The sequence below is a fragment of the Babylonia areolata genome, chromosome 14 (assembly GCF_041734735.1).
Source record: "Babylonia areolata isolate BAREFJ2019XMU chromosome 14, ASM4173473v1, whole genome shotgun sequence".
NCBI classification, from domain to species: domain Eukaryota; kingdom Metazoa; phylum Mollusca; class Gastropoda; order Neogastropoda; family Buccinidae; genus Babylonia; species Babylonia areolata.
This window is the reverse complement of record NC_134889.1, coordinates 26,847,876-26,862,430: the sequence shown is the minus strand read 5'-3', so window position 1 is coordinate 26,862,430 and position 14,555 is coordinate 26,847,876. Positions and strand designations below refer to the sequence as shown.

General features: G+C 42.1%; 1 protein-coding gene across 2 annotated transcripts in view; it reads right to left on the bottom strand.

The window, feature by feature from the left end:
- LOC143289957 (serine/threonine kinase-like domain-containing protein STKLD1) overlaps positions 1 to 14,555 on the bottom strand; it is a 39,463-nt gene that overhangs the window by 23,892 nt on the left and 1,016 nt on the right. Inside the window, exons 4-12 of one of the 2 annotated variants that reach the window (XM_076599225.1) lie at positions 13,998 to 14,072; positions 13,178 to 13,282; positions 11,457 to 11,527; positions 10,175 to 10,287; positions 9,062 to 9,255; positions 6,652 to 6,725; positions 5,599 to 5,699; positions 3,606 to 3,935; positions 2,858 to 2,878 (exon numbers count right to left, since the gene is read on the bottom strand). In XM_076599225.1, the coding sequence (XP_076455340.1) occupies positions 2,858 to 2,878; positions 3,606 to 3,935; positions 5,599 to 5,699; positions 6,652 to 6,725; positions 9,062 to 9,255; positions 10,175 to 10,287; positions 11,457 to 11,527; positions 13,178 to 13,282; positions 13,998 to 14,072 (1,084 nt within the window). The remainder of the gene's footprint in view (positions 1 to 2,857; positions 2,879 to 3,605; positions 3,936 to 5,598; positions 5,700 to 6,651; positions 6,726 to 9,061; positions 9,256 to 10,174; positions 10,288 to 11,456; positions 11,528 to 13,177; positions 13,283 to 13,997; positions 14,073 to 14,555) is intronic. The other variant, XM_076599226.1, reaches the window with a different exon arrangement.

Genomic DNA, 14,555 nt, shown 5'->3' with positions numbered 1-14,555 from the left:
ATACCTCTTCAAATGGAGCAAGACTCTTAAAATATAAAAAAAATATCATTATCGTTATCGTCGTTGCTCCAACTTTCCTCTCACTTTATCTCCTTTGTTGTTGTTGTTGATGTTGTTGTTGTTGTTGTTGTCTCAAGGCCTGACTAAGCGCGTTGGGTTACGCTGCTGGTCAGGCATCTGCTTGGCAGATGTGGTGTAGCGTATATGGATTTGTCCGAACACAGTGACGCCTCCTTAAGCTACTGAAACTGAAACTGAAACTGTTGTTGTTTTGTTTTTTCCCCAAATGAACTGGCATTAAGACCAAACAGAAAGCAAGAGCTTGCGTTCACACACACAAAAAAAACCCGACTGTCAGCACTGGGTCATCTCAAGCAGAAGTCGACACTATCAATCACAATTAGTAACAATTCACAGCAATCCACAGTAAAGCATTATGAAAGAAAACATCTCTTTGAAAACCAGCCGCTGTGGTGAAGCGGTTTAGCACTGCAGATGACTAGGATCGTTCGTTTATTTATTTATTTACAGTTTGTTCATCTAAGATGATGATATTAGACTGAAAATAAATGAATATTATTATTATCATTTGGATTATTATCATTTCTATCATAATGATGACTGTTATTATTAATTAGAAATCGACATTTCTGTATATTCGAATGAAAAGGGGGGCGGTTGAGGTGGGGGGGAGGGGTGAGTGGGGGGGCAAGGGGAAGGGGACTAAGAAAGGAAGAGACAGACAGACAGACTGACAGACAGAGAGAGAACAGAATGTGGAAAAATGTACAAAATCTAAAATGGAGAGGGTAAGTGTCAGTGATTGGAGAAAGAAAAACATAATATTGGAAGGGTGTGTGTGAGAGGCGGGACGGGGGGAAACGGGATTAGGACACAAAAAAAATTTATCAATAATCAAATATTGTATGCACCACTTCTGTAGATTATTCTTTGAAAAGAGGTGACTGGGAGGACAAGGGTCTGAGCCCCAAGTGAGGGCTGTTGTTGGTGGTGGGTTTGTTTGTTTGTTGGTTTTTTTTTTTTTTCCCCAGCCTTTTGCCGGCTCCTATCCACAGTGGAGCATCCTATGCACTCAAACGGGAAGACTGGGACCACACACTCATGGTACATCCGCTTTACTGATGTATCTCTGAGAGCAGTGTTCAAATTTCCTGACCAACAACTGCAGGTGTTTGCATCTCTCAGGCCTGGTTGATGCCAGAATGTTTTGTGAGAGTACAGCTTTGTCAAGTAGTCCCAAACCTAAATGCCCATCCCCCCACACCCCCCAAATAACAGCACTGTATTCATCCTTATCAATATCAAAATAAAATTTAAAAAAAATTTTTTTTTTAAATGTCTGGAAAGGGCTGATGATGCTGCGAATGGAAATAAGTTGGTCTTGCTCTCACGCTTCACTTGATACTGGTGACTTTAATGCACCATACACTCACAAGAAGAAGAGGAACAAAGAAAAATACAGGCTTAAGGGCAGAGCAAGACAGACAGACAGACAGAGACACTGTGAGATAGAGAGATGGGGGGGATAGAGAAGGAAAGAGAGGGAGAAAGAGATAGGGAGCAAGAGAGAGAGGTTGAGGTAGAGAAAGAGGGAGGGAGGGAGAGGGAGGGTGAGAAGGAGAGGGGGCAAGAGAGAGAGACAGAGATGGAGGGAGAGAGAGGTAAAGACAGAGAGAGACACAGAGAGACAGAGAGAGAGAGAGAGAGAGACAAACACAGACAGAGACGCAGTGAGATCGAGAGGGGAGACAGAGACAGAGAGAAAGAAAGAAAGAAAGTGAGAGAGAGAGAGAGAGGGCGAGAGAGAGGAAGAGAGAGATAGGGGGTAAGACAGAGAGAGAGAGAGAGAGAAAGAGAGAGAAAGAGAGAGAGAGAGAGAGAGAGAGAAGCAAAGATAGAGAGAGAAAGAAACAGAGAAGCAGACAGACAAAGAGACAGTCTCAAAGAGAGATGAACACTTTACCAAAAAAAAAACAAACTACAAAAACAATGTGCTTGTGCAAAAATGCAGTGTTGCTTGTGCACTTAGACGGGCGCAATAGCCGAGTGGTTAAAGTGTTGGACTTTCAATCTGAGGGTCCCGGGTTCGAATCACGGTGACGCCGCCTGGTGGGTTAAGGGTGGAGATTTTTACGATGTCCCAGGTCAACATATGTGCAGACCTACTAGTGCCTGAACCCCCTTCGTGTGTATATGCAAGCAGAAGATCAAATACGCACGTTAAAGATCCTGTAATCCATGTCAGCGTTCGGTGGGTTATGGAAACAAGAACATACCCAGCATGCACACCCCCGAAAGCGGAGTATGGCTGCCTACATGGCGGGGTAAAAACGGTCATACACGTAAAATCCCACTCGTGTGCATACGAGTGAACGTGGGAGTTGCAGCCCACGAACGCAGAAGAAGAAGAAGAAGAAGCAGCTTGTGCACTTAACACTGGTGATGCTTTCTTCGTTCCCTGTCTTTTGCCCCACTCCCAGCACCAAGAACCACAAAAGTCAACGCCATGATTAGTAGTAATACAGTCATCACAGTCAGACTAACAGAAAACCCATATGTTTATATACATAACCCATAAGCCATACACCCTGAAAATAAAACAAATCAATACAACTGAAAAGAAGTGAGAAAAACAAGGCCCTCCCCCCAAAAAAAAAGCAGTAAATAATACATTCATGTTAACTGCGCTGAAATAAACAAAAGCAGTCAATAATATGTTAATGTTTACTGTGCTGAACAATAAGACCCCAAAGCTTTAATTACATAACTAGCTAAAAAAAAAAAAAATAAAATAAAAAAAAGCAGAGGGAGAAATAATGTTTGCTGGGTAAATCACCTCGAGTAAAACGATCGCCCTCTGAAATGATCCGACAACAACAAGACACAACCATGTTAGGATTGACGCAAACATGTCCTTTTAGTGCCAGAAACACACACACACATGCACACACACTCATACACATGCACACACACACACACACACACAATGCACGCACATGCACATACATAACTAGAGCTAAAACACTGCAGAACACACAAACACATACACACATTTGTGCACACAAACACATACACACACGTGTTTAAGTACACACACAGACACACGAGTGTGCATACACACACACACACACACACACACACACATGCATGCATATAACAAGAGCTAAAACACTGCAGAACACACAAACACATATACGCATTGGTACACACAAACACACACACACACACACAAATACGCACACACACATCTTGAGCAAAAGCACTGCTGAACACACAAACACATACACGCATGTACACAGAAACACACACAAAAACACATACACATGCTCACACATGCCCACATAACACATACACACACACATCCACACGCACCCACAACACCCCCCCCCAACCCACATTGTACACACACAACCCCCACTCCTAGGAACACATCCTAACAAATCCTACCCCACCACCCCACCCACACACAACCCTCCCCAACACACAAAACAAAACACAAACATAAAAACAAACACGCCCCCCCCCCATTACCCCCCGCCCCCAAGCTCCCCCCCTCCCCCAACCAACCCCCGCAACAACTGTACCGTGAATGACGAGGGCGGTGAGCACGGCACAGCCGGCCAGCTGCAGACCCTTGTTCCCCACGTTGTCCCACATGGCCAGGGTGATCAGGTTCTTGCTGGCCTGGTCCAGCACCACAGGGGGCGGGGCCCCCTCCTCTCCCCCTGCCACCTGCTGCTGCTGCTGCTGCTGCTGTTGCTGTTGCTGCCCCGGCGCGGAGGCGGGGGTGGGGGTGGAGGAGTCCAAGAGCTGTCGAAGGGCCTCCAGCCCCTCCCGCACGCACTCCTCGTGGTCGATGGTGTCCGCGATGTACTGCACGATGGCCTGGGGGTTGTCATGCTCTGTCAGGTGGCCTGGGGAAAAGAAGAAAAAAAAAAGAAAAAAAAAGAAAAGAAAGAAAACTCAAAACTCAAAATGTTTTTTTTTATATTCAAGGATTAAGATTTTCGGCATGGCCCATTCTTTCAATCTGTCCTTGCTAATCTACATCAGCTGCAATAGCACACTTATATTTAATAGAAAGGAGAGAGAGAGAGATAGAGAGAGAAAGAGAGACAGAGAGACAGAGAGAGAGAGAGCAAAATGATCAAATAAATCATTCAAAACAAACCACTCATTCATGAAAAGAGAGACAGAAGAGACTGCAAAATGTGTGTAGGAGCTAACGTGCATGCACGCACATTACTTCACCCCCACATTTGCACGCATCATGCTGCACTGTGAACCGTGTGATTTTTTTGTTTCTTCCTTAAAAAAAAAAAAAAAAAATCTATTTCATTTTTTGGGAGGGTCTCCAAACTGTTGTTGTGCCTTTTTGAATAGCATTACTGTCTTTTCTGGCCTATAAGTTGCAATTTCTTAAAAATTTTTTTTAAATGTTCAAATCTTACCCCTCTGTCTTACTGGCTGTATGATCAATGCCTGAAAACTAGTTTCTGACTTTGTGCTGCCTCTCACAATCACCTCAGTTTCTGACTTTGTTCTGCCTTTCTTAATCACCTCTCGAATCTCGGTAATGGTGCCTGATGGGTAAAGGATGAAGATTTTTCCGATCTCCCAGGTCAACATTTGTGCAGACTTGCCAGTGCCCTAACCCCCTTCGAGTGTATACACACACAGAAGATCAAATACGCACATTAAAGATCCTGTAATCCATGTCAGCGTTCGGTGGGTTATGGAAACAAGAACATACCCAGCATGCACCCCCCTGAAAATGGAGTATGGCTGCCTACATGGGAGGGTAGATAAACAAAACGGTCATACACGTAAAACGTTACATGTCTGTCTGAGTGTGTATGTGTGTGTGCCTGAAATCTGACTGAATGATACAGGAAACGAATGATGAGCACCCCATGGCAGCCATCAGTCAGCTCTACCCAGGTAGGCAGCCTGTTGTGTAAATGACCCCGTGTTTGTAAAGTGCTTAGAGGTTGGTCTCCAACCAAGGATAGGCGCTATTTTAACTATCCATATCAATCAATCAATCAACCTCTATATTTGACAAACATACTTGATCGCAGTCCATGCATACGATCACACTGAATAGCACCTCCTGCATGCTTCACTCAGTCTTACCGCTGCTTAGTTCGAATAAAAATCTGTATCACAAACACCATACGACGCCAACTTTAAAGCAGAACATAATAATGAATCACCCTTGTTTGTTATTTTTTTCCCTTCTTTTCTTTTCTTCCTCAAAAAGTGTATGTCTTAACCAAACAACTGGTGTGGCCATTGTAAACTCTTCTTCTTCTTCTTTCGTGGGCTGCAACTCCCACCTTCACTTGTATGTACACGAGTGGGCTTTTATGTGTATGACCGTTTTTACCCCACCATGTAAGCAGCCATTTGTATTAGTGACGTGAAATATGTAACATTTTCATGAGCCCCTATGTGGATTCCTGAAATAAACACGTCTTGTCTTGTCTTCTCTTGTCTTGTCTTGTCCTCAGGGCCATTTCTGACTTCCAGCTTGAGGCTGAAGCTTAGAGGCCCTTGCTGCACACTGTCACTCACGTATTTTGTTGGCAGTTTGCTGCTGACGTTTTCGCTTGTCCAGCAGAGAGCTGTCACTGGCCTCCACACACTCCAGCACAAAATCTGTCTTCAGCAAGCCTCTGTTTTGTGTGCACGCACGCATGCACACACACACAGACACACAAACACACACCCAAACACACACCGAAACATACATGCATGCATTCATAAACCATGCACACACACACACACACACACACAGACACACAAAACACACACCGAAACATACATGCATGCATTCATAAACCATGCACACACACACACACACACACACACACACACACACACACACACAAACACAGACACACAAACACACACCCAAACACACACCAAACATACATGCATGCATTCATAAACCATGCACACACACACACACACACACACACACACACACACACACAAAGACAAGATGATAATGTTCACAGCCAAGTCCCTACATCAACAGCTCTTGTTAACTGAGTCAGTTATACTTATCATAGTCTAGCCAACCATATCAAGTCACAGCTATCAACGTGAAAAAATGGGGTAAAAAATGAAGGAAAAAAGTCTTACAAACATATAAAACAACATTCACCAGGATATAAAAACAGATAAACAACACACACACACACACACACACACACACACACACACACACACAACCATATCAAGTCACAGCTATCAACGTGAAAAAATGGGGTCAAAAATGAAGGAAAAAAGTCTTACAAACATATAAAACAACATTCACCAGGATATAAAAACAGATAAACAACACACACACACAAATAAAACTGGACAGGAAAGGGTGTTAAATGATAAGAATATTTTTAATTGTTTGCAAGTCTTCATATCTCCTTTATAAAAAAAAAAATCCGTTCATTTTATCTATTTTCTTTTTTGTTTTAATTCAAAACTGTTCCAAGTATTCATGTAAATGTATAGCCGATATATTATGCTGACAACTGATCAATATATATATATATATATATATATATATATATATATATAGTCTGATTTCTAATTGTGACATAAACACAAAGCCGGTGAACTTACTCAGCGGTTGGCCGGGCCTCGTGTTTCACTTTCAACATTGCGCGGACAGTTTTGATCCAGTCATCTGAATAATTCTGAAAGAAACACAACAACGCACATACACACACACCCTCCTTTCCAAGCACAACGATGCAAAGTACATTGGGCACCAATGACAAAAAAAATATGCTTGTACAATACAAACACAATGATGCTAAGTGCAATGGCACCAATGACAAAAAAAATATGCTTGTACAATACAAACACAATGATGCTAAGTGCAAGGGCACCAATGACAAAAAAAATATGCTTGTACAATACAAACACAATGATGCTAAGTGCAATGGCACCAATGACAAAAAAATATGCTTGTACAATACAAACACAATGATGCTAACTACAAGGGCACCAATGACAAAAAAATATATTGCACAATACAAACACAATGATGCTAAGTACAAAGGCACCAATGACCAAAAAAAAAAATGCTTGTACAATACAAACACAATGATGCTAAGTGCAATGGCACCAATGACAAAAAAAATATGCTTGTACAATACAAACACAATGACGCTAAGTACATTGGGCACCAATGACAAAAAGAATTTGCTTGTACAATCAAAATCATAACTAATGTCCTTGTCAAACGTCCCTAATCAGACACTGGCAACATTACTCCATGCGTAAGAAATCAGTTTTATCCACTTTATTGATAAATCGAAAGTAAGATTCAAGTTAGAGATACATATCATTATCTCTTCGGAAATCTGACCAGTTATACTTCCCATGGAAATTAAGTAATCAGTTGATAACTAAGATTTAAAAGAAAAAAAAAAGGAAGAAGTAAATTTTAAAAAGTATATATAATAACATCTAACAATCAGTTAAGCTCATACTTGTTCATTTTGATTTATAACAGACATACATACAACAAACACATACATACACAAACTCTGTGTGTGTGTGTGTGTGTGGGTGTGTGTGGGTGGGTGTCTGTGTCTGTGTGTGATGTGTGAAAGACAACTGTTAGAGTAAAGCAACTGTTAGAGTATGTAATATTAGGGTATCTTGTTTGTTTTTCAATCAGCGGTTTTTGTTGTTGGGTTTTTTTTTTCTTTGTCGGTCTTGTTTTTTTTTTTGGAGATGGGGTGGGTCATATTTTTATTATTCCCATTTTTTCACCTCCAGCTTTCTTCTTTGATTGGTGCCCCCCCTTTTTTTTTTTTGGACGTGGTGTCGGTTTTTGTTCGTTTTTTTTTTTTTTTTCTCAATGTACTTACAAATTTGTGTTTGGACAAATCCATATATGCTACACTACATCTGCTGAGCATAACCCGACGTGCTTAGTCACGCCTTGAGCGCAAGCATATACAACTTGTGCGCCTATCACAGTGGATTCCTTCTGCAGAGTTTTGCTGGCGGACAACACTTACATTGCCATCTTTTTCTTCAGTAAGCCAAGCGCTGCAAATGGGACCCTTGGTTCATCATCTCATCTGAATGATGAGACGCCGCTCACTTTTATTTTCCAGTCAAACTTGGAGAAATGGTGAGACTGGAATTCAAACCCAGACCCTTACAGACAGCAGATAAGCATGTGAACCATTTCTGCCATCTTCCTCCTACACACCGCTACTGACCAAGCGTGTTAACCACTCTGCCATGATCCTCCTTTGCACCACTACTGACCTTGGCGATAAGCATGTTAACCATTTCTGAACACCTTCCCGACCTGTGCACTGCTACTGACCTTGGCGATAAGTGTGTTAACCATTTCTGCCACCTTCCCGACCTATGCACCGCTACTGACCAAGCAAGCTAACCATTCTGCCACCTTCCCGACCTTTGCACCGCTACTGACCTTGGTGATAAGCATGTTAAACATTCTGCCATCTTCCTCCTGTGCACCGTGTGCTAACCACCCTGCCATGATCCTCCTTTGCACCGCTACTGACCTTGGTGATAAGTGTGTTAACTATTCTGCCACCTTCCCAACCTGTGCACTGCACTGACCTTGGTGATAAGCATGTTAACCATTCTGCCACCTTCCTGACCTGTGCACCGCTACTGACCTTGGCGATAAGCATGTTAACCATTTCCGCCACCTTCCCGACCTGTGCACCGCTACTGACCTTGGCGATAAGTATGTTAACCATTTCTGCCACCTTCCCGACCTGTGCACTGCTACTGACCTTGGCGATAAGTGTGCTAACCATTTCTGCCACCTTCCCGACCTGTGCACCGCTACTGACCTTGGCGATAAGTGTGTTAAATATTTCTGCCACCTTCCCGACCTTTGCACCGCTACTGACCTTGGCGATAAGTGTGTTAACCATTCTGCCACTTTCCCAACCAGTGAACCGCTACTGACCTTGGCGATAAGTGTGCTAAACATTTCTGCCACCTTCCTGACCTTCGCACAGCTACTGACCTTGGCGATGTCCTCAAAGACCTCTTCCAGCTGGTAGGGGTCCCGTTTGATCTCGGTCAGCTTGTCGGCCAGCTGCTGCTGGGTGAAGAGGGCTGTGGTCATCATCTCCAGCAGGAGGCAGCCCAGCGACCACACATCGCTGCGCTCGTCGTACGCCTGTGTCATCACCTCCGGGGCCATGTACACCGTAGTGCCTGAGGCGCAGAGAGCACCGGTGAGTAGTGTGTGAGTGTGTGTGTGTGTGTGAGGGGGGTGGGTGGGGGTGTTTAGGGGGTGGAGGGGGTGGGGTGTCTGTGTGTGTGAGTGGGTGTTGGTGTGGGTGTGTGTTGTGGGCAGGGGGCCTGGGGGGGGGGCATGGGGGGGGGGGGGTGTATGTGTGTGTGTTGTGTGTGTGGGTGATGGTGTTTGTGTGTGTGGGAAGGCAGGAGGGTTACGGTGTGTGTGTGTGTGTGTGTGTGTGTGTGTGTGTGTGTGTGATAGAACAGAATAGAATATTTCATTGTCACAAAAAATAAAAGTCTATATGACACATTAAAACATAAACATGAACATACTATAAAAAGAAACATTCATGAACAAATTTCGCCAGCCATGTGTGTGTGTGTTGTGGGCGTGGGCAAGGGCGATGGTGTTTGTGTGTGTGGGAAGGCAGGGGGTAGGGCTTGTGTGTGTGTGTGTGTGTGTGTGTGTGTGTGTGTGTGTTTGCAGAGAGGCGAGTGGTATTGTCTATCATTGTATTTTGCAACTTCATTCAAGACAGTGAAAAACAATAATGCATACTGTCAGGTGCAGCATTACACCAAGCTGTATGCTGGTGGACCTGGCCAGACAGACTGTTCAGAGCAGTGATTTCTCCAGCTGTGAAAACTGTGGTGGTTTTTTTTTCCCTGCAGGCCGGAAATGACCAAAAATATAATCACAATGATGAAAAAACTAATCATTGTGATTCCATTTTTTGTCTGAATTCCTCCTCCTGATTTTTCACAAGAGTTTTCTTTTTCTTTTTTTTTTCATGTGGACAATTTCATTTCCACAGACAGTGATAAAAATCATTCAGAGATCTTGTCTCTGCTGCCTGAGACAACACAGTGAGATAAGTCAGAGGTGACTGACCAGCAGTGATCCGTGGACAGTCGCGTCTGTCTCCCATGACAGTGGCCACACCAAAGTCCCCCAAGCACAAAGTGTCATCGTCCTTTACAAAGATGTTACTGGGCTTCAGGTCTCTGAAAGGAAAATGATGCACACACAAAAAAGTTTGTTTTGTGTAAACACATCTGTAATTTCTATTGCTTGCAATACAAACATTCATGTGTGGATTAGTGTGCATTGTTGCACTGGATTACTTCTTCTTCTTCTTCTGCGTTCGTGGGCTGCAACTCCCACGTTCACTCGTATGCACACGAGTGGGTTTCTACATGTATGACCGTTTTTACCCAGCCATATAGGCAGTCATACTCCGCTTTCGGGGGTGTGCATGCTGGGTATGTTCTTGTTTCCATAACCCACCGAACGCTGACATGGATTACAGGATCTTTAACGTGCGTATTTGATCTTCTGCTTGCATATACACACGAAGGGGGTTCAGGCACTAGCAGATCTGCACATGTGTTGACCTGGGAAATCGTAAAAATCTCCACCCTTTACCCAACAGGCACCGTCACCGTGATTCGAACCCGGGACCATCAGATTGAAAGTCCAACGCTTTAACCACTCGGCTATTGCGCCCGTCGCACTGGATTACAAGCATGCTTCCTCTGTGAATTACAAATGCACACGTCCATGCACACACACACTACACATACACACAACATACTGGAAATGACTCAGTTCGCTAATTGCAGATAGATTTCTCTGTGTCTACTTCCCATTCCCATTCTCTTCTCCTCCTTCAAGGTAATCCCTTCTCTTACCTCTTCCCCATCCCCACAGAAATTCTCAACCATATTCTCTCTTTCTTTCAGATATTTCACATTTCCCTCCCTTGACCCCCTTTCTCTTTCTCACTCTCTCTTCATCAATACATTAGCAATAAGAACCTTTTTTTTTTTTAAGTAGTGTAAGTTCTCAAATCTGTTCTGAAGTTGTTTGTTGGTGGCACTGAATAAAGAAATCATTATATATTTCAAAAAAGTCAATTTGCCAACATAAAGCATTTACGTTACAATCAGTCATGATGTCATGATTTTTTTGCTGAATATTTCACCTTGTGCACTAGCATGTTCAATCAGGATGTACACAGCACCCATTCATGGGGGTGGGGGTGGGGTGGGGGGGCACTTGCTATTTTGAATGAATCATCTCAATCTCTTTTCAACACATCCTCCTTCCTTGCCTTCTCTTTCCCCCATCACCCCTCCACCCACCCCCCTTTTTTTTTCTTTCCCGAACCAACCTGTGAATGACGTTCTTTCTATGGATGTAGATGACAGCTTCCAGGATCTCTCCAAGGTACTTCTTCAATGTCTGAAAAAGAAGAAACAAAACAGAAAAATAAACAGACCATCAAAACTGAAAACACAAAACAACAGCAGGACACAAGCTCCAATGTGAGTCAGAAAGTGACAAGAGAGATACTGTGGGGAACCTGTATTTGTGGGATGCATTTCCCATGTTCACTCTGATATCTTACGCATTGGCTTTTACATGTATGACTGTTTTCAACCCAAAGCATCAGTATTCCATTTCCAGGGGCATGCATGCAGGGTATGTTCCTGTTTCTATAACCCACCAAATCTGGACTGTGGGATTTTAATAAACCTATCTAGTTGTTGGCATATATCTATGAACAAAAGCACATCTGGTCATCTACATGTACCTATGGCATGGGAGGGACTGAGGCATTAGTAGGTCTGCACATATGTTGACCTGGGAGACTGGTATAAAAAAAAAAATCTTCACCCTTAACCCACCAAGCCCCTTGACCAGGATTCAAATGAAGGATACTCAATCAAAATTCAAAATTCATCGCTCTCAACACTAGACTACTGCACCTATCATTGTAGGAAACAATTCTGATGCTGAAAAAAAACACGCCCCCCCAAAAAAAAACGGATAAAAATAACAAATTGACAGATTTATAGTTGGAAAGACAGGGAAACAAAGACCCCAAACAACTATTAATAAATATATATGTTATGCAGGCATGCTTATCCTCTTCTTCTTGTTGATCAGATGGACATCCCAGTCTCTGTTACGAATGTGTATTGTGCACCTGGATGGTTGGATAGTACGTCATTTAGTTTGTTTTTCTTCCTCATCAATATTGCTAACAATGCAATAACCCATTGTTTTGGTTGTCGTCATTCTTATCTTCTTTCTTTTGTTTGTTTGTTTGGTTATCTTTCCCTGTATTGTGATTGTGCAGTGAAAGAAAATGTCTGGGTCTTTCCTCTTCTTCGTCTCCTCTTTACCATTACTAATACTGTTATTGTTATTATCGTCATTATCATGACAATAATATTCAACTTTTCAAGGTTGGTATTTTGTTGTTATTATCATTATTATCATCATCATCACTATCATTACAATTATTATCCCTAATGCTCTTAAATTTCATCAGTTGCTGCTGTTGCGTCTCAGATGGTTGTCTACTTCAACGGTTTTGTTGTTGTTTGTTTGTTTGTTTTTCAATGTTTGCTAAAGTTGTTACTTGTTTCATGTTATAAAATTATAACCATCTGAGACGTGAAAAAAACCTGTTACATCAAAAAATAAGAGAGAAAAAAAAAGACAAAAAAAAAAAAAGACCACACTACCATACTTTACTGATAACAAGGCACTGGGAGCTGAAGCAGACAAGAAGTAAGCTGACTTAAATGAACTGTGCACAATGCTTCTCTCTTCATTCAAGACACTTAAGAGACTTCTTTTCAATATTAAAAGGAGTCATATCTTTTCAAAGCCAGCTGAGGTGAAATCCACAAGTATTTTCATGCATGTATGTATAAAGATATATTCAAATATTTGTGGACTTAAATTTGCACACACACACACACACACACACACACACACACACACACACACCACAAACACTAAAACTAATACACACACATGCAATGATGCAGAAGAAACAAACTAATCCAAAAATTCAAAACAACTTGATTTCCCACACACCTGTTCAGGGACGGGAATTTTTTTCTCCTGATAGTCGCGGATGATGGAGCGCAAGTCTCCCTTGCTGTAATAGTCCATCACTATGCACAAGAACATGGAGGACTCCTGAAAGCAAACACCGAAGTCATAGTAATTAATCTGCATGCATTCTATCATACAGAACAACAAACATCAATACATTCTTTTCCCTTCCATACCATTTCACGGACATGTTTTTTTATTTTTTTTAGACAGATTCAAACTTATCTGATGTGATCAGTCCTGCTGTAAAGTGTACATCAACACTGTACAGCAAGAACATTCAAATCGAAAGAACTGATTCTAAAAATAAATACAATTTTCAAACATTCCTTTCTTTTTGTTGTTGTTGTTTTTTTGGTGTTTTTTTTAAGGGGTTGCATTTTAAAACAGATGTAAGGAATGTGAAAGAGACAGAATAAGAATGCGAGAAAGGGAGAGCAAAAGGGATTGAGACAGACTCAGACAGACAGACAGATAGACAGAGAGAGAGGTTCATCTATCTATTTACATACATGTGAAATATATATATATATATATATATATATATATATATATATATATATATATATATATATACACACATAGAGAGAGGGAGAGAGAGACAGAGAGAGGGACATAATCAAAATAAACAAAGTGACTCACAAATGGATGAGCATAAAAGTAGAGAGAATCAGAGAAATAACAGACAACCACATCTTTACAACACAACAGACAGAAAACAGATAAATACCTCATCGTCCCTCAAAAGACAAAGAGACTGACAATGAGCTCAACAGAGAGGAAACAGATCTATACATACTTCTTTGTCCCACATGACGAAGAACTCTTTGTAGCCACAAATGTAAGGGTGGTCCAACTTTTCCAAGGCCAGGGCCTGAAAAGTACAGTCACTATTTCCATTAGTCACTGAGCCTGTGGTCAAATGCCGTGTTAGTGTGATAAATTGTGTGTAGGGTGTGTGTGTGTGTGGGTGTGTGTGGGGGGGCCTGGGGGGGTGTTTGTGTGTGTGTGTGTGTGTGGGTGTGTGTTGTGTGTGTGTGTGTGTGTGTGGGGGGGGGGGGGTGCATGTGTGTTTGTGTGTGCATGCGTGTGAGTACGAGCATGTGTATGTGCTCAATATTTTTATAACTCACAAAGATTTGAGTTGCATGCATGTGCATGTGTGTGTGTGTGTCAGTACAAGCATGTGTGTATATATGCATGTGTGTGTGTGAGTGTGTGTGTGTGTGTGTGTGTGTGTGTGTGTGTGTGTGTGTGTAATATGAAATACATACATATGTGCTCATAAACATTCACAACTACACACACACACATACACACATTCAGTCAAAAGGAAGTCTTTAACTGATGTAATCTG